Source organism: Vigna radiata, chromosome 5 (assembly GCF_000741045.1).
Source record: "Vigna radiata var. radiata cultivar VC1973A chromosome 5, Vradiata_ver6, whole genome shotgun sequence".
NCBI lineage: Eukaryota > Viridiplantae > Streptophyta > Magnoliopsida > Fabales > Fabaceae > Vigna > Vigna radiata.
Window position 1 is genome coordinate 19,978,706 of NC_028355.1, and position 18,199 is coordinate 19,996,904.

The following is an 18,199-nucleotide window of genomic DNA, read 5'->3' on the forward strand; positions in this document are numbered from 1 at the left end:
TGGAAAATAAGATTCGTAATCTTCAGATTGTATATTATGATCTATATGATTTATTTATGATTTAAAAATAATTTATACTCAACTTACAAGGTCTTTTCTAGTCTATTTAACAAAATATTTTTGAAAAATATAAACAAACTAATAGAATCAAAATTTAAAATATTAAATTGAATTGTATTCAAAATTATTCAGATTAATTTAAATCGAACAACACTTTCCTTCTATTATCAAATAATGTTTATATCATGGTTAGACCAACTAGTTAGAAAAACTTGTGCACAAAATTCATCTATAAATAACTAGTTTGAGACCCGTGCTTCTTCGTTGTATTTTATTTATTTATTTTTTATTATAATAGTTAATTTAATTGTCATTATAAATAAAGTTGAATAATTAATCAATTTTATTTTAAACGTATGTTAAAATATTTAAAGAGATATATATAGCAATTAAATGTTATTATATGATTTTGTTGTAACTTTTAATGTTGAAATAAATGGTTAAATGGAATTCTTATTATTTGTTGAGTATAATATTAAAAATAATGGTTATATTTAGGAATTTAATTGCTATAGTAAATATAGATGCTAAGAACACAATAAAATAAATATTATTTTATGTTACAAAGTTTAGATTTAGTAGTTGAATGTATCAATTTAAAACCGTAATTACAATGTATCAATTTTTCGAAACATAGTTACATGAAATCATTAAAATTTAAACATATAGTTTTTTTTTGGGCGTATTGAAGACTAAGTTTGTAGATTTTTTTTAATAAACAAATTAACGGAATAATTATTCGATTTAAGTAATTGTTTATTTAAAATGATAATATTTAAGTAATTAATATTTTATAGTAGTGGTATATTTAGTAGTTTTGAGAATTAGTAGGAAGTTGTAGGTAAAATTATAGAATTAGTGGTTTTGAGAGGATTTGTAACGAATATTTATCTATTTACATGTATGCATTTGATTGTATTTTACAGAATAATATTGTAATTGAAAATTGTTAGTTTAGAATGGTTGTGAAAATAGAGATTGAAAGATTAATTTTAAATCGGGAGGGTGTAAAGAGAAATTAGTGGGGTGCATGATAAAATTAGGGCAGAGATTAGTTGCTGCAGGCTAAAATTCATTGCTATACACACCACAACTACGCTATCGCACCAATTGCTAATACATGGTAAAATGAGAACTTTAAGTGAAAAAAGACTCGTGTCAATTGTCTAACTAGGGATAATTTAAAACTTCACCTGTACATCATATCTCAATATGGATAATGATATTTAGACAACATTTTTTTGACAACATTTAAACATTGATTACGTGTCAATCTATGATCAGTCAAAAATTACTCCACAATATTTAGAATTGACACTAAGAAGATATGCCTTTAAGAACAATGTAGCATAATTTACATCTTTTTATTAAACATATTTAATTTTCAATTTTTACATGAGAATAAAGTGTAAAATTAACATATTATTATCAATACATAATGTAAGTATTTTTAATTTTTTAAATTTCTTAATTTAATATAAGAAAATAATAAAAGACGTTGAGATTCCTAATATATATATATATATATATATATATATATATATATATATATATATTAAACGTACAAGTTAATATATTTGAATAAAATGTTTTTCACTTTTAAATGAGTAAGTGCTAATTAGAATTTATCTTTCTTTTTCTTTTTTATTGGTAGCAGTTATCTATTAAACATGTAGATATTTCATCACCGATAAGGTTGAACTTGTATCCTCAGCCAACACCTCGCAATCATAAGGTTAAGCTTTACCCAGTTACCCGCAATGTTACAATTTCATTACACATGCTGATATTTTGGTGGCAAAAATATCCAAAACTCAAACTTGGTGTTGGCCAAGTCTCTGTCTCTCATCAAGCGATACTCTCTACTGTGCTCAGTTTGCATACCCAATCACGGTGACAGGTTCATACACTCTTGATTTGCCATCATCTACTCTTCAATGTGCTTACTCTGAATTCTAGTCTCTGCTTTCGTTTGTTACTGTTGGACTTTTGTTTTTCTATGGCTGTTATAGTGCCCCATTCTTCTACTTCTTGTTGTGCTTTGGGTGACACCAATGTTTATGCTTTGAGCAATAATGGATTCTTTGGAGGAACCCCATTAGTCAAAATGAAATCTTTGCCAAATGGGTCTTTGGTAAATTGGAAGAAACATGGAAAAAGACAATTGGGTATTCGTGTCTTAGAGACAAGATGTGCCCCTGAAGTGGTTTCAGTAAATGGCACGAACAAAACTAGAGTGTCTTCTGAAGAAGTTATTGGCGTTTTGAAGTCAATTCTGGATCTCAATTCTGCTCTTTCATATTTTAAGATGATTTCCCAGTTGCCTAATCTTGTGCATACACCTGAAACATGTAATTACATGCTTGAGTTCCTGAGGGTTCATGGGAGAGTTGAGGATATGGTTTTTGTTTTCGATTTTATGCAAGAGCAAGTGATTAACAGGAATCCGAATACATTTCTGACTATCTTTAAGGCTCTTTCGATTAAAGGTGGGATTCGACAAGCACCATTTGCACTTGGAAAGATGAGGCAAGCTGGGTTTGTCTTGAATGCTTATTCATATAATGGACTGATTCATTTCCTGCTCCAACCTGGATTTTGTAAAGAGGCTTTGAAGGTTTACAAAAGAATGATCTCGGAAGGGATGAAACCTAGTATGAAGACTTACTCAGCGTTAATGGTAGCATTGGGGAAGAGGAGGGAGACCGAAACCATTATGGATTTATTGGAAGAGATGAAAACATTAGGTTTGAGGCCAAATATATACACATACACCATATGTATTAGAGTGCTTGGGAGGGCAGGGAGAATCGATGATGCGTATGGGATTTTAAAGACAATGGAGGATGAAGGATGCGGACCTGATGTTGTCACTTATACAGTTCTAATTGATGCACTTTGTGCTGCAGGGAAACTTGATAAGGCCATGGAATTGTACTCAAAGATGAGAGCTAGCGGTCACAAACCGGATCAGGTGACTTACATTACTTTAATGGGCAAGTTCAGCAATTATGGCAACTTGGAAATGGTGAAAAGATTCTGGAATGAGATGGAGGCTGATGGTTATGCTCCTGATGTGGTTTCCTACACTATAATTGTTGAGGCTTTATGTAAGTCAGGAAAAGTTGATCAGGCATTTGATATATTAGATGTGATGAAAGAGAAAGGAATTTTTCCAAATCTTCATACTTACAACACGTTGATCTCTGGACTTTTGACCCTGAAAAGATTAGATGATGCATTAGAGCTTTTCAGCAATCTGGAATCTTTGGGTGTTGAACCAACTGCTTATTCATACGTTCTTTTTATTGACTACTATGGAAAGTTGGGTGATCCTGAAAAAGCTCTTGACACCTTTCAAGAAATGAAAAAGAGAGGTATTTTGCCTAGTATAGCCGCATGTAATGCATCCTTATATAGTCTAGCTGAAACAGGTAGGATCAGAGAAGCAAAATATATATTCAATGATCTTCACAATTGTGGGCTTTTACCTGATTCAGTAACCTATAACATGATGATGAAGTGCTACAGCAAAGCAGGGCAAATAGACAAATCCACAAAACTTTTGACTGAGATGTTAAGTGAAGGGTGTGAACCAGATATAATTGTAGTTAATTCTTTAATTGACACACTTTACAAGGCTGACCGAGTTGATGAGGCATGGAAAATGTTTGGGAGACTGAACGATTTGAAGCTAGCTCCTACAGTTGTGACATACAACATTTTACTTACTGGTTTAGGGAAAGAAGGAAAACTCCGGAAAGCCCTTGATTTGTTTGGGAGTATGAATGAGTCTGGATGTCCTCCAAACACGGTGACTTTTAATGCACTCCTTGATTGCCTTTGCAAGAATGACTCAGTTGATTTGGCTTTGAAAATGTTCTGTAGAATGACAATCATGAACTGTAGTCCTGATGTTCTCACTTATAACACTATTATCTATGGTTTACTCAAAGAAGGCAGGGCTGATTATGCATTTTGGTTTTATCATCAAATGAAGAAATTTCTCTCCCCTGATCGTGTAACTTTGTACACCCTCCTTCCTGGTGTTGTAAAGTATGGAAGTATTGAAGATGCAATCAAGATTGTCATGGAATTTGTCCATCAACCAGTTTCACAGACAAGTAGTCAATTCTGGGGAGAATTAATGGAATGTATTTTGATTGAAACAGAAATAGAAGGGGCCATTTCATTTGCTGAAGGATTGGTGTGCCATTCTATTTGCCTAGATGATAATTTGATAATACCTTTGATTAGAGTCCTGTGCAAGCAGAACAAGGCTCTGCATGCTCAAAATTTGTTTGACAAATTCACCAAAACTTTTGGAGTTCACCCTTCCTCGGAATCATATAATTGCTTGATAGATGGGCTTCTTGCAAGTAATATCGCTGAACCAGCTTTCAAACTTTTTATTGAGATGAAGAATGCAGGTTGCTGCCCAAATATTTTCACCTATAACTTGCTGCTTGATGCTCATGGTAAATCAAAGAGGATTGATGAACTTTTTGAACTGTACAATGATATGCTCTGTAGGGGATGCAAGCCAAATACTATAACCCATAATATCGTCATCTCTGCCCTTGTGAAATGTAAAAACTTAAATAAGGCATTAGATTTATACTATGATCTCGTAAGTGGTGATTTCTCTCCCACTCCTTGTACATATGGCCCTCTTATAGACGGCCTTTTAAAGGCTGGAAGATTAGATGAAGCAATGAATATTTTTGAGGAGATGACAGACTATCATTGCAAGCCCAACTGTGCTATTTATAATATTCTCATCAACGGATTTGGGAAAGCAGGTAACGTTGACGTTGCTTGTGATTTATTCAAAAGGATGGTTAAGGAAGGGATACGGCCAGATTTGAAGTCTTATACCATTCTTGTAGAATGTCTGTGCATGAATGGCAGAGTTGATGATGCTATGCACTACTTTGAGGAACTAAAGTTGACTGGCCTTGACCCTGATACTGTTTCTTACAATCTTATGATCAATGGCCTTGGAAAATCGCACAGGTTTGAGGAAGCTCTTTCTCTTTTCAGTGAAATGAAGAATAGGGGAATCACTCCTGATCTTTATACCTACAATTCATTGATTCTCCATTTTGGAAATGCTGGAATGGTGGACAGAGCCGGAATGATGTTTGAGGAACTGCAGCTTGTGGGTCTTGAACCTAATGTCTTCACTTACAATGCTCTCATTCGTGGGCATACTATGTCAGGGAACAAAGATCGAGCCTTTTCTGTCCTCAAGAAGATGATGGTTGTGGGGTGTAGTCCTAATGCAGGAACATTTGCTCAATTGCCTAATAAATGTTGATTTTACTGAGTTATCTCATGGGACCTTTTCGTATGTTCCTGATTCAAAAGGGTGGCATGGAGGTATTAATGTTTTACTAAGAATGATTTCATGGAAACAATATGATTGATTTTACCTGATTTCACCGTAAATGTTTACAAATAAACTGATTAGAAATCATCAATGACATGACTTTTAAGATGGTTATTCTTTTTGCATTGTCAATGTAAAAGTTTTTGCTGTGTCAAATTGTCAATCAATTAGAAATCAATCTAGATATAACTTTTGATAGTTACAATGTAATAAATAGACTATTATTTTGTCTGTTTATGCAGTATTCATTCATTTTATTAACCTTTTATCTTGGTTTTTGTAGGAACACTTTGTCATGGAAATTGCCTTGGATATTAGAATTGCATGCCTGAATTTTTCAGTTAATGATTGGCATGCAAAAAAAAGTGTATCATGCTGGAATTCCTACTGATTAATGCTGAGAAATACTTGTGTAAAAAAAAACTCCTGGTACTTGCAACAACTTTTGAGGATCAATTCCGAACATTAGACAGTGAGTATTTTCACCCACAAATATATATCATATTCCTTACATACGATATGGTTGGGATTACTTAAGCTCTACAAATTTTTTTCGTGATTGCAGGCATGAGCTTCGCAGATATATTACAGATGAGGCTTTCGGTGCTGATGATAGAGGGGTGGGCATGTATGTAGTAAGGGAATTAAGATGTGCTCGGATCACAATAAGATGTAAACCAATGATGAAATGTATAAAAACATAAGGATACCTTGCACCAAGATTTGTATAAAAAAAATGCGAGAGCTTATTGATGCTGTTATTGCCAAATAAGGGATCCTTAAGTTTTGTTAAGGTATTAAAAAAATGAGAGAGAGAAAGTAAGTTTTACAAATTTGCGCAATTATTTAATAAAGAATCATACATTGTCTATGTTTATTGACTTTTATAATAATAATTACTAGTCAAAAAATAAAAGTTTAACGATAAAAAAATGTAAAAATAAAAATAACCAATCTAATCTAAATCACAAAAGTGAGATTGTTTAAATAATAAAAGTACTATTTTCCTCCCTCTGGATGCTAAGTTCAGTCGATATTGAAATAATAAAATAACTTCACAGGGAGACTGGATATACCAAATATTACATTCACTATTTGTAAGGTGCAGTGGTTTGTAACCTGAGTATGATCAAGCCTAAGACTGTGCTGGAATAGCCGACTTTGCCTCTATTATCTACCTTACTCCCAAATAGGATTTTTCAATATTCTATGTATTCAATGGATCCCATAAAAGGCACCACCTCATGCAGCTCCGTTCCTAAACAAAATGCCAAAAATAAACAGTTTTTCATAATCACCAATAGTACTGTTTTACGACCAATAGTACTACTCATTCTAGATTATGCTTTCTTTAACCATAAAGACTTTTTACTGAGCTAGCAGCTTTCTTGCAGGTTGTCGATTACAACTACAATTCATGACATTAGGGAGCCGCGAATTGAAGAAAGATGCAAAACCAACTTTTCAGAGTTTAAAGTAGACACGAGAGGGAAGAGACAGAAGTAAAACTGATATTCTTGTGGTAATCAGAATAGCTGTTGTGTATAACGTGAGAAGGGAAAATGACCATTCGGACGCATTCTAATCATTTGGTGCACACTACATATATTTAATATATGTATATATTGTATATATGTATGTATATATGATACAATATTTGAACTGTTGCTGAGGAGTTATACTAACTTTCACTTCTCTCCAGTTGTGTTTCAGGTTCAGCTTGTCCGGTTGAAGAGGATTGCTCTTCTGTTGATGCATTGCACTGAGCAGGTCTTTTGAATTGCACCAAGATCATGGTCATATTGTCACATCCCTCGCCAACGGCAGTTGATGGTGCCAAACACCGGTCAAGTACTAATTCACACACGGCGGAAAGTTTGGTTTCCTGCCACATAAAATAATCACTTATATAAAAATTGTGGCACCAAATGCATTATCATCCAAGACCATAAAATTCAGGCAAAAAACATTTAAAGAATTGATTAGAAATGGCGCAGTGCTAGAGGTCTAGTAAAAGAAAATGGTTATTGTTAAAAATGCATCGAGCGACAAAGAACAGTGTGATTCTGTCCACCACAAGAAATATTACATATTACCAAGAGCCCTCCTTTAATAATTCTCTTCAACAATTACAAGCACAAATGAAGAAGTTCTTATCCATCAAAGCACTAAGTACTTCATTAAATATCATTAATGAGCATACAGTCGCTCTTAATTGAGTTAATACTTTATCAGCTATTTAAAAAAAGAACTCACCGTGTACAATTTGGTATGAATAAAATCTACTAGTTGTTGACTTGACATGCAATCCCTGAAAATAATGAGAAACAAATATTTTCAAAAAGACATCTGAAGGGGCTTATTTAAGCAAATGACTAGTTTCAGAATAACACTTAGTGCCAACATTGCTTTTGTAGATGGCATTGGCATGCTAAGACATTTACATCTATCTGAAAAGGGGTTGATGAAGGCATTTGTTGGATGGAAACTAGAGGTGTTTACATCAGTGTGTAATTTTGAAAGAAGATTGATATAATTTACTTGTTTACAGGTATAAATCAAGAAACTCATTCCACCCACACGAGACATAAATAACAGTCACTCCTGTCCTAGAATGAAAATTCATTGGTGCTTATCACATTTTAATAATGTAAATGACAGCTAAACACATCATAACATTCAGAATCAAATGGAGATGTGGAAACCACGAGAATACCATATGCCATCACAAGCTAACACCACAAATTCATCTTCGTCACAAAGCTCAACCTATAAAAATTTCAAATTAACAAAGATGTATTAGTAATAACAGCATACATAAAGCTTAATACTTTAGACTACTAATAAGCCCTACCCATGCATTTTATTATGGATCCTTCCACTATATAGAAAAATAGAAATGGCGACACGTTTATCACGGAGGCAAGCTAGCTGAATTGTATTACAGAAATAAACTTACAGTGTTTATGTCTGGATTGGCAGTTAAAATTTGTTTCTCAGCAGGAAGAAATTTATTCTGTTTAAATTCCATGTCACCTGCAGTTAATTAAAACTTATTAAAGGATGAAAATTTTATAACCCATTTCCATTCCCACCCTCAAAATCCCAAAAGGAATCTGTATCTTCACGAAGAAATTATCATCATGAGTGCACAAAAAATTGAAATCTCCAGTTATATGATTTTTGACCAATTTCCTTTTCGTGTAAAGAACCAACATAAAACATACAAAATACAAGTAGAAAGTTGCTATGATGTTTTATTCATCAAGTACACAATTCATGGATCTTCTTGAGCTAAAGATGCAGGAGCGCAGCCCAGGCTGTCCACTCAAGTCATAAATGAAAAAAAAAAAGAAAAAAAAAAAGAAAAAAAAAGAGGAAATAAAAAAGAAGCATAATTATTCATTTTAAAAAGTTCACTGGCGCATAGATACATTACCAATAGCTCTTGCAAGATTTAAACTTCCATTAACACGTCCAGCGTGAATAAAACCACCAGCTTTTAAGATTCTTTCCTTCTCAATCTCAAGATTAGGTTTGTGGTCTCTAGACAAATTGTATGCCTGTAGAAAAAAAAAAAAAAAAGACAAAACATATTATATGCCATAAAAAAAGTCCCTAATAAATTTGAGAAGCCAAATTAAGAGGCAGAGATTCCCAAATGTAGTGTTCATACAAATGAAACAGAATTTTACGTTTATTTGTACCCCAGTATGTATCTGTCTGTGAATAATATGCATAATTAGTGTTCGATGAATTTCTGCTCGTTAAGTTACCTGACCCTTCCGAGATATCACACATCGCGAATCACCAGCATTTGCAACAACAAGTTGGTTGTTTCTAATAACTGCAACACAGGCAGTGCTTCCCGAAGTTGGTCCAGCAAAATCAGAATGAGGGCCCTGATTGCAATTAGTAAATTCAAATTTGAGAGATACATAAGAGATCTTATTTCCACTATAAGCCAAACCATGCCCCAAATTATCAAGTGTGCCCAATGAAGAAGTGATACTGATGAGTATTGTTTAGGATATCCATCTTCAAATGTCACACATACTTACCTCCTCAAAAGCCCAATCATCAACTTGGCAATTACCATCACTGCTTCTTGGAGACCAAATCAAACCTTCTATCATCCCAGTAAACTTGTTTATCTTATCCCCCAATATTGATAATTCCCTCCATCCCCTTTGACCACGCATCATCTCATCCATTCTGCATAATATTGAAAACACCAGTTCATAACAGTTTACTTTTGTAATTTCCTCTTAGGACACCGGGACAGATGTATAAGTAATCAATAGTTACTCTTTATTCCTTTTCAATTAGACCAGGAGAGAGAAGCAATGCAATATCGTTCTCCATGTCTACTCAATAATAACTAAGCTTAACAGGACCCACTAACTAAATGAATATGCAAACCATAATCGTCAACTAACAAGTGAGGTACAAGTTGTCATTTAAAAAGGATAAATATAATTTCTTCACACTATTCCAATCATTCAAGTGTACAAAATAAAACAAACCTACGTAACTTAGAGAGGGACCATTGTTAATGAAATTTCTTAGTGTATCAAAAAAGGGAAAAAAATATAGAAAATAAGAACTACAAAACTGAGATTTTAGCTGATGAACCAAATTGAAAATCTTTAATAGAACATAAATTCAACTTCTTGCAAAAATTAAACATTGAAACCAGTTTTGTCATTTAATTGATTAATTCAGGCACTGCCCTGTAGAAGTGGACATCTTTTTAATCTAACCTTAAAAAGGATTTCTGAAGGGAGGTTCCTATATCTCCAGTTAAGTATGCTTTACTTTTGAGCACCTCTTGGTGGAGAAACTTCGCACAAAACTTTGCAACCACCTTACCTGAAATTTTGGATTCATGAGTGCCCATAACACAATTGATTTCAAACTAGAAATAATTTACGAAGTATTTTCCTCTTGATTGGTTGGGGATTATTGAAATTTTCAGTACAAGTCAAATATATGGCACACAATAGTAAAAACCCAATTAGTAGAGAAAGATAAGCATAAATGGACCTTGATCTTTTCTACCATGAAAAACAGTTTGAAAGGGGCAATGGAATCTGTTGGAAAATCAATTCATTAAATAGAGCAGAAAATACAGTTGACCAAGAGATGGAAACCGTGTGAGGTTCTATCTTGAAAAGCTAGAATCAAAGAACACAAGTTACAATGGTGTAAATGCACTAGGGTCTTCATGCATGTGGCAAACTATAATCCATCCCTATGTCACAAAAGATATGAGAATTTTTTTAAAATTTAACTCATTCCTCAAAAGTTGAAATCAAATACAACTAGAAGCAACACAAAGGTTAACTTTACGACTTCTTTAGAATATCTAAATAAATTTTACTAGAAAAAAAGAGAAATACCATTTGGACCATGGTTTGAGTTCTGCGGAAGTGTCTTTTTAATGAATATTCAGAGAATTTTTTGTATTAGATTACATAGGACTTCCAAATTCCATTTTTTATTTTCCTCTTTACTTTCTTTTATCTTTTAGAAGATATGACACGTTACTCTTCCTTGCCTTCTTAGACACTTAAAGGAGGTAGGATTAGGAATGTGAGATGCTCTCCAGAAGAGAGATGGAACGGAAAAGATAAAATACCACCCCAACGTGGTAAAAAAACATCTGCAAATTAGTAATAAAGTAGTAAAAGCGACATTCTGCCATAAAAGTAACCAAATTTTACAAACCTCACCTCCATGACCATCGTAGACACCAAAAAATGAAGTTGAATCATCCAGATTAGTATATGCAGCATGCTAACAAATGAAAAGAGAACAAATAATCAACAACGTATTAACAATGTTAGTGAAAAATAATAAAATGAATTAAAAGATAAATTTTAAAAGCAGAATTGACGTCATCACATTCACTTCCTGAAATCACATTTCACTAGACAAAAATCATTGCTGCTCTAGAAATGACATCGCAAGTAAATTATGCATTACATGAGATCAACAGATTTTTTTACAAATGTACTACTATTGCCACACACTATTGAAAAAAATGCTAGAAGAATGAGACCAAAGAAATTCTGGGACGTCCACCATTCTTGGAATTTCCTAACAAATATTTATCTGTTTCTACCATAATTAAGGAGAGCAGAAACTCTACAAGAATAATTAACAATGTCCACCTGTGAACTGCATGCTTCAAATTATAAAACAAAAAGACAAACCTATCAACCACAAAGCATGAAATCTTGGGGGTGAAAGTCCATCTTTCTCCAACAAAACATTTGCCCAAAGCTCAAGCTCGTTTTATTGAAAATATGTCATTCCACACGTCACACTAGTTTTTAACAAATCAAGGCACTAATGGAAAATGGGGGAAAGGGTGCTACAGCAAACATTACTGTCTAAAGCAACTATAAAATAAACGGGATCAATCTAAGGAGTAGTAAAACAACGTTCAAATAGTGACAGATATCAAGTAGCATAATACCCAGTCAACTCAGGACACTTCTTACTAGACATTGTCATTTATCACATCAGTGGTTTATAGTTATTCACTTTGGAATTCTGGATTTATATGCAAAGGTCATTTGATTTATAAAACTAGCAACTTTTACAATGATTACTCACAGCATCTTCCATTGTTGCACAACACCCTTGCATGGATGATAAACCATATCTAAGATGATCATTTTCACCACCTTCGGAAAACTTTTCAACTCAGGATACTTCTTACTAGACATTGTCATTTATCACATCGGTGGTTTATAGTTATTCACTAATTCTGGTTTTATATGCAAAAGTCATTTGATTTATAAAACTAGCAACTTTTACAATGATTACTCACAGCATCTTCCATTGTTGCACGCCACCCTTGCATGGATGATAAACCATATCTAAGATGCTCATTTTCACCATCTTCGGAAAACTTTTCAACTTTGGGAGTGCTGAGATATATTCCCATCGTGAACTGAATTAGAAAAAAAAAAAACACACATTAACTTTAATTTCTTAAAGAAGGGTAATAGAAGAAGACTTAAAACAAAAGAAATAATAGATTGGAAAAGCAAGAGTGTCATTGATAATAACACTATGACTGCAAATTCTGCGTCTAACTAAATAGTAATACAACAACTAAACAAACAAATTAACCTATATTTAAGAAACAAAGCAAATATAATGCACAGACTTCATACCAGATGGATATTCCATGTAATAACCACACAGAAAATAACAGCAACTGCTTTACAAGAGTACAAAAATAGAAATATCACTGTTTTGAAGAAGACATTAGTTCACTTGCATCCAATGTTTTGAAACCCAAACAGGTGAGAAGTTTGGGTTCCAATAAATGTAGTCAGTGTCACTAAAAGCCACCCTGAGGCACTAAAACGGGTAAGCCTCCCTAGGAATGTGTCTGTGGATAACATTAAACAATCTATGAAGGATCAGCCATCTAATTAGCCAACCTGATGAAAAACAGGGTAATTATATTAAATAATCAAGATGTTAAATAACTAATGGCTAGACTTTGGGACTCTAACTCCTCAAGGGCGCTTTCTACCTTTAACTACCTCAGTATACAGAAATAGGTATTGTATTATAACAAACCAGAGACCAAGCTTGTTCGCTGTCTAGTTGGTTAAAACTTAAACAAGCTTCTGGATGGCATGTTCTAGTTTTTAATATATTGCTTTCGCCATAGTTCCACAGATAATACAAAAAAAGTAACATATTTGTAGAAGTTAAGAAAAAAATATTAAGATAAATGCAAGGAGGAACTTTGGCAATGCTGCATTCCAAGAATGGTTTAGACAGAAGATAAGAAAATGATTTTCAAGAAATAAGAAAGGAGACTCCACCATTCAAGTGGTAATGGAAAGACAAGCAACATATCAGTATTTGAAATTGCTCCAATTCCTAGGGAATAGAAACTGAATAGTCAGATTCAAGATTAGCGGCTTATTGTTGTTCCAAGAAGTTACATTTCTTATTACTGCTCCTAAAGAACATTAATCAACTATATGAAAGAACTAACTGTTCGCGATAATCAAACAGAAATCATAGTTTAGTGGAGGATGAATAATAACTTTAAAGAAGAAACTAGTATTTAAATCTGGATTCAGCAAAGGAATTTCTGAACCGATCCCTGAGTTTCAAGAATCTGGAAAAGAATCATAAAAAGAAGAAAAAGAAGAAGAAATTAAGAAGGATAAGAGTGCAGATGGAGTTGTGGTTGGAAATGATAAGCTAACAGTTGGAGCAGAAGAAAAAAAGGGCAAAATGAATAATGAATGGAAAGAATCACAGCAAAACAAAATCTCAGCTTTCAATAGAGAAACAAAAGAAGAGATCAAGAAGAACAGGCACCTGAATGTGAAGTGAATTGGGAGGAAATGATCGATGACAAAATACGAAATTGTGCAGAGAGTGTGCAGAATTCAAGGTGACTGTTCAAAGAGTAACTCTGTTTTCATTCTTTCTCTCTCTTGGATTCTCCTTGTTCTTATCCCTTTCTTCTTCTTTTTCTCTCTGTTTCAACTATTATAGACAAATCACAAAATAAATAAACAAATAAATAAATTGTTAAATAATAATAAAAGAGAAACTAATATGCTTAAATCTTTTGGTGATTACAAATCAGAGCATTGAGGCAAATCCATGGCCCGGATTTGACTCCAGCCTTTTGATTCGATCTGATTCGTTGTTCCAATATGACGTCATTCTTGATCTCTCATAATGACTTTGTAAGAACAAATATACATGTACCTTCACTTAACCTTATGATAATTGTATTACTAATATTTTAGTGTATAAAAGTAAGTACTTTTTTCTCTTAATATATAATTAATATTTTTATATTTTATAAGAAAAATATAATTGTTATTAGTTGCTAAATATAAAAGTTATTATAATCTATCTAATGATAAAAACAAAAAAAAAATTAATTAAATGCAGTGATGTGTGAGATTTGAGGCTGTTTGATAAAATGATTAAAACATTTATTCCAAATTTAATAAAGTAATAAATATTCGAATATTTTGAAATTCTGTTTAAATTTCTGTATACATTTTTTACTGGTGAGGTGAAAAAAGTCTGAATAGTTGTGTGATATTGGAATGTATTTATTTTATAGTGAAATATTAAGAAAACTAATAAAAGAAATATTATATGAGAATATGGAAAGATAATGTGTGACATAGAAGAAGATAGTTTCTTTATAAATTAAGTGTTATAAGGAATTTAAATTTAAAATATGAAATTTAATAATTGTTTTTTATGCTAAATATGTTTTTATTAATTGATATTAATAGTGAGCAAATATCTCTTCCCTTTCATTTATTATGGTTTTGTCAAATTAATTCTTGAAAATAACTTTTTAATAAAAAATTGAAAATTTCTTGTGTGAAGACTTGTTCTATAAGTTTATTTTAAGATCATGTTATTTTTACAAGAGAAAGTGTTATAACAAATAAACTTTTAGAAATGTGGTATAGATATTACGTGTTTATTTAATTTTTGTTATTATTTTGTCTTTAAAACTTTATTTTATTATATGTTAATATGGAAAAAATGAATTACAACAAACAGAAAAAAAAAAAACTAATGAGTTATTGACCTTTAATAAAAAAATATTTAACTTAAAAATGTTAGAAAAAATATATTTGTAAGAAAAAGTAAATCTTAAAAGTAATTAAAATAAAATGAAACCTTTAAACATTTATTCAAGAATAATAAATTTGAAGATTAATTAGAATAAATTTTAAATTGAATGTGTGTTAAAATAAAACTGGATCAATTAGGACAAAATTAAAAGTCGAGGCATTTATTTATGAAAAATATAAAGTTTGAGGAGTTAAATTAATTTAATTGACTAATTACTTTTTCAATTACTTGATTTAAAATTTAATTAGTTTCAAATATAATGTAATAATGTTATGTATTCTCAAAAACTAAAATAGTAGTTTCTTAGAAGAAAAACATTACTATCTGGTCGTGTGAGTTTTTTCGTTTTTATTTCATAACATTTGTTTTGGTTCTCATACTTGAGTTTAGTATGATATTGAATCAAACTTAAATCTTGCTATTTTTTTTTAAAAGAAAACAACAAATCTTCCTTACCTTTTTCATTTTATTTTAAATAATATCTTTTTATTCCTTATATTTTCAATAAATATCATTAAGATCTATACATTTAAGGAGTTTCATATGAAGAATTTAAATACAAAATTTAAATAAAAACAGGATAGAAGAAACTAAATTCATATATTTTTTTTTAGTTTAGAAATAAAAATTGTATATTTTTTTATTATTATAATTGGAATAGAAGGAATATCTTAATAGAAACTTAGATATTTTATTACTATTAAAATATTGATATTATAAATAGAAAAATTGACTATTCAATCCTCATCTTGAAAATACTCCCATCTCCCTGAAATTATATTTTTTTTCCTTCCATTTTTATGTAAGATTGTGATGAATTTGTTTTTTTTTTTTTTAATATAAAAGTTTGACTTAGAAATTGTGATTTTAAAGTACTCTCATCTTTATTTATTTTCTTGAGTTAGAATTTAAAAGTTTAGTATGCATGGATACAAAGTGGCTTTATGTAAATCAATAAAGTTTAAGATAAATTTTATTTGTCAAATATTATTAAGATGTGGTCAAATTTTTTATTGAGTTTTTTTAATATATATATATATATATATATATATATATATATATATATATATATATATATATATATATATATTAAGATAGTAGAAACTTTTTGGATCTTTTTTAGAATGAATAAATTTTATTCGGATAAAACAAATTAGTTTATTTTTAACGAGAGTTATAAGTTAAAACATTTGCTTCTAAGAGTAATGTGGCTTTTACACTTGAGGCAATCAGTTTGAAATTTTTTGTTATCATTAATGATGATTGAATATTGGAATGAATTGTTAACTTAGACATTGTAACGTGTTTTTGGTAGTAACTTGAGTAAGATATATCAATTTGATCAAATTTATTTATGGTATAATATTTGTTTAGAACAAAATGTAGTTATTATAGTATAAGAAATAGGTAAAAATAGTAGTTGAGGCAATAGAATGATAAATAATCAAATATTCTGAAATTATTCATAATCGTTTACTCTTTGGAGTGAGTTTTTAAAGTTCAAAGAGTTTATATCATTTTACTCATTAAACAAACATTTTGAAGGAGACTTTGAATGGTTTGAATTTATGTGAGTAAATTGTTCATTGATGAAAATTCATTTTATAAAAAAATTGATCACTCAAAGTGGCTTGGTAACTCATTTGGCAAGAATTTCTAGTATTTAGTTGTTAAATGAGTCAATCCTTTAACCAACAAAAATTCATTTTGTGAAAACACACTTTAGCAAACAAAACCTAAGCATGAATGGATATTTTGAGTGGGTAAAGTAAATATCTTAAATTTCTAAAATACATTTAAATGCTTTAAGTTGTGGTGAGTAATAAAAATATATGTATGTATATGCTTGATGACATGTTATAAATTTCATTAATGGGAGAAGTATTTGTATAATATGGTGTGATATTTTAAATTCATATGAAAATGTACGGTTTATTGGAGGTTGTAGATAATGTATTGAATTTGAAATTTCTACTAATCTTGTATTCACATAAAGGAAAACATTGAATTATGAGAGTCGATGAATATTTTTATGATCGAGTTAGTATTGTGAAAAAAAAAATAAAATTGATAGGTTATAAGGAATTTATTCTTAAACGAAATGACCTAATTTTTGAAAATATAATTTTATTATGAATGAAGGTAATATAACAAGTGCAATTCTTTGAGTCTAATTCAACCAAAACAAGATACGTTAAAAAAACAAGATACGTTAAAAAATAGATTTTTTTGTCGTAACATAATTAAATGAACGAGTTAATTTTTTTTTATAATATCAATATGATAAAAATGGATGAATTGTATTCATTTTTTCCATATGACATTAATATTTATGATCGTTTATTATAGAAGAAATTTATTTGTCAAATAAAATCTACATCAAATTTATATAATATAATTTAGTCTTATCAATAATTTATGTAAAACTCTTAACATGTTACTCACATCTTTTATATATATATATATATAACTGAGTAATAAATGCACTCAAATTTATAATCTTATCATCTTAATTGGTTTTAAATATACAATTGTTAACTTTTTTTTCACGATTTTAAATAATTTTATAATATTGTATTATATAAATATATCGAAATTAATTATCGTTTATAAATAATTATCAACTATTAACAGATCAGGTTATCTTACATATTAATAGATCAAATTATCTTAAATTTTATAAATATATAATATTAATAATTAATAATATATTATTTTAATGATTAATCAATACATTTAACCGTCACAAATTCTATAGATATAGAATTCATGTTTAGATAAAAACATCTTTTTCTATTTTAATAGGTATAAACCAATTTATGAAACATATAAAGTTGAAGTGTTGCATATCAACAGCCCATTAGAATAAATTTATGAAACATATCGTGATGTGATAAATTTTTAAAACTTAACTCTTCTTATAAAACTGATTTAGAAGATAAGAATTAACAAATTTGGTTAATTTTAAAATGTAAAATTAAAAAAACAATTAACTAATAAAGTAGAATTATTATATTAATTAATCCGTACCATGACTTTATCGGGAATCTTCATCTTTTTGATTAACAGTTTTGAGTGTATGGGCAA

The 18,199-nt window shown here is 30.4% G+C and overlaps 2 protein-coding genes across 2 annotated transcripts; one reads left to right on the plus strand and one right to left on the minus strand.

The window, feature by feature from the left end:
- Positions 1-1,716: 1,716 nt before the first annotated feature.
- On the plus strand, positions 1,717-6,205 carry LOC106761974 (pentatricopeptide repeat-containing protein At4g31850, chloroplastic). The gene is made up of 3 exons (XM_014645618.2): positions 1,717-5,442; positions 5,736-5,924; positions 6,018-6,205. The coding sequence occupies exon 1, from the start codon at positions 2,060-2,062 to the stop codon at positions 5,378-5,380; it is 3,321 nt and encodes a 1,106-aa protein (XP_014501104.1). The 5' UTR covers positions 1,717-2,059; the 3' UTR covers positions 5,381-5,442; positions 5,736-5,924; positions 6,018-6,205.
- A 229-nt stretch (positions 6,206-6,434) lies between these two features.
- On the minus strand, positions 6,435-13,987 carry LOC106761975 (probable protein phosphatase 2C 60). Its single transcript, XM_014645619.2, has 12 exons — positions 13,817-13,987; positions 12,294-12,416; positions 11,188-11,251; positions 10,216-10,324; positions 9,514-9,667; positions 9,229-9,354; positions 8,892-9,015; positions 8,412-8,488; positions 8,169-8,221; positions 7,709-7,763; positions 7,139-7,337; positions 6,435-6,710 (listed from the first exon to the last, which is right to left on the minus strand). Exons 2-12 carry the CDS (start codon positions 12,408-12,410, stop codon positions 6,652-6,654), a joined length of 1,137 nt encoding a protein of 378 aa, XP_014501105.1. The 5' UTR covers positions 12,411-12,416; positions 13,817-13,987; the 3' UTR covers positions 6,435-6,651.
- Between the last annotated feature and the right edge of the window lie 4,212 nt (positions 13,988-18,199).

Bases quoted from the DNA above. Each gene is read 5' to 3' on its own strand.
- LOC106761975 (XM_014645619.2), bottom strand. From the start codon at position 12,410: ATGGGAATATATCTCAGCACTCCCAAAGTTGAAAAGTTTTCCGAAGAT. The intron at 11,252-12,293 runs GTGAGTAATCAT...TTCATTTGTTAG, and splicing joins GTGCAACAATGGAAGATGCT to CATGCTGCATATACTAATCT. The intron at 7,338-7,708 runs GTGAGTTCTTTT...TTTATGTGGCAG, and splicing joins TTCATACCAAATTGTACACG to GAAACCAAACTTTCCGCCGT.
- LOC106761974 (XM_014645618.2), top strand. From the start codon at position 2,060: ATGGCTGTTATAGTGCCCCATTCTTCTACTTCTTGTTGTGCTTTGGGT.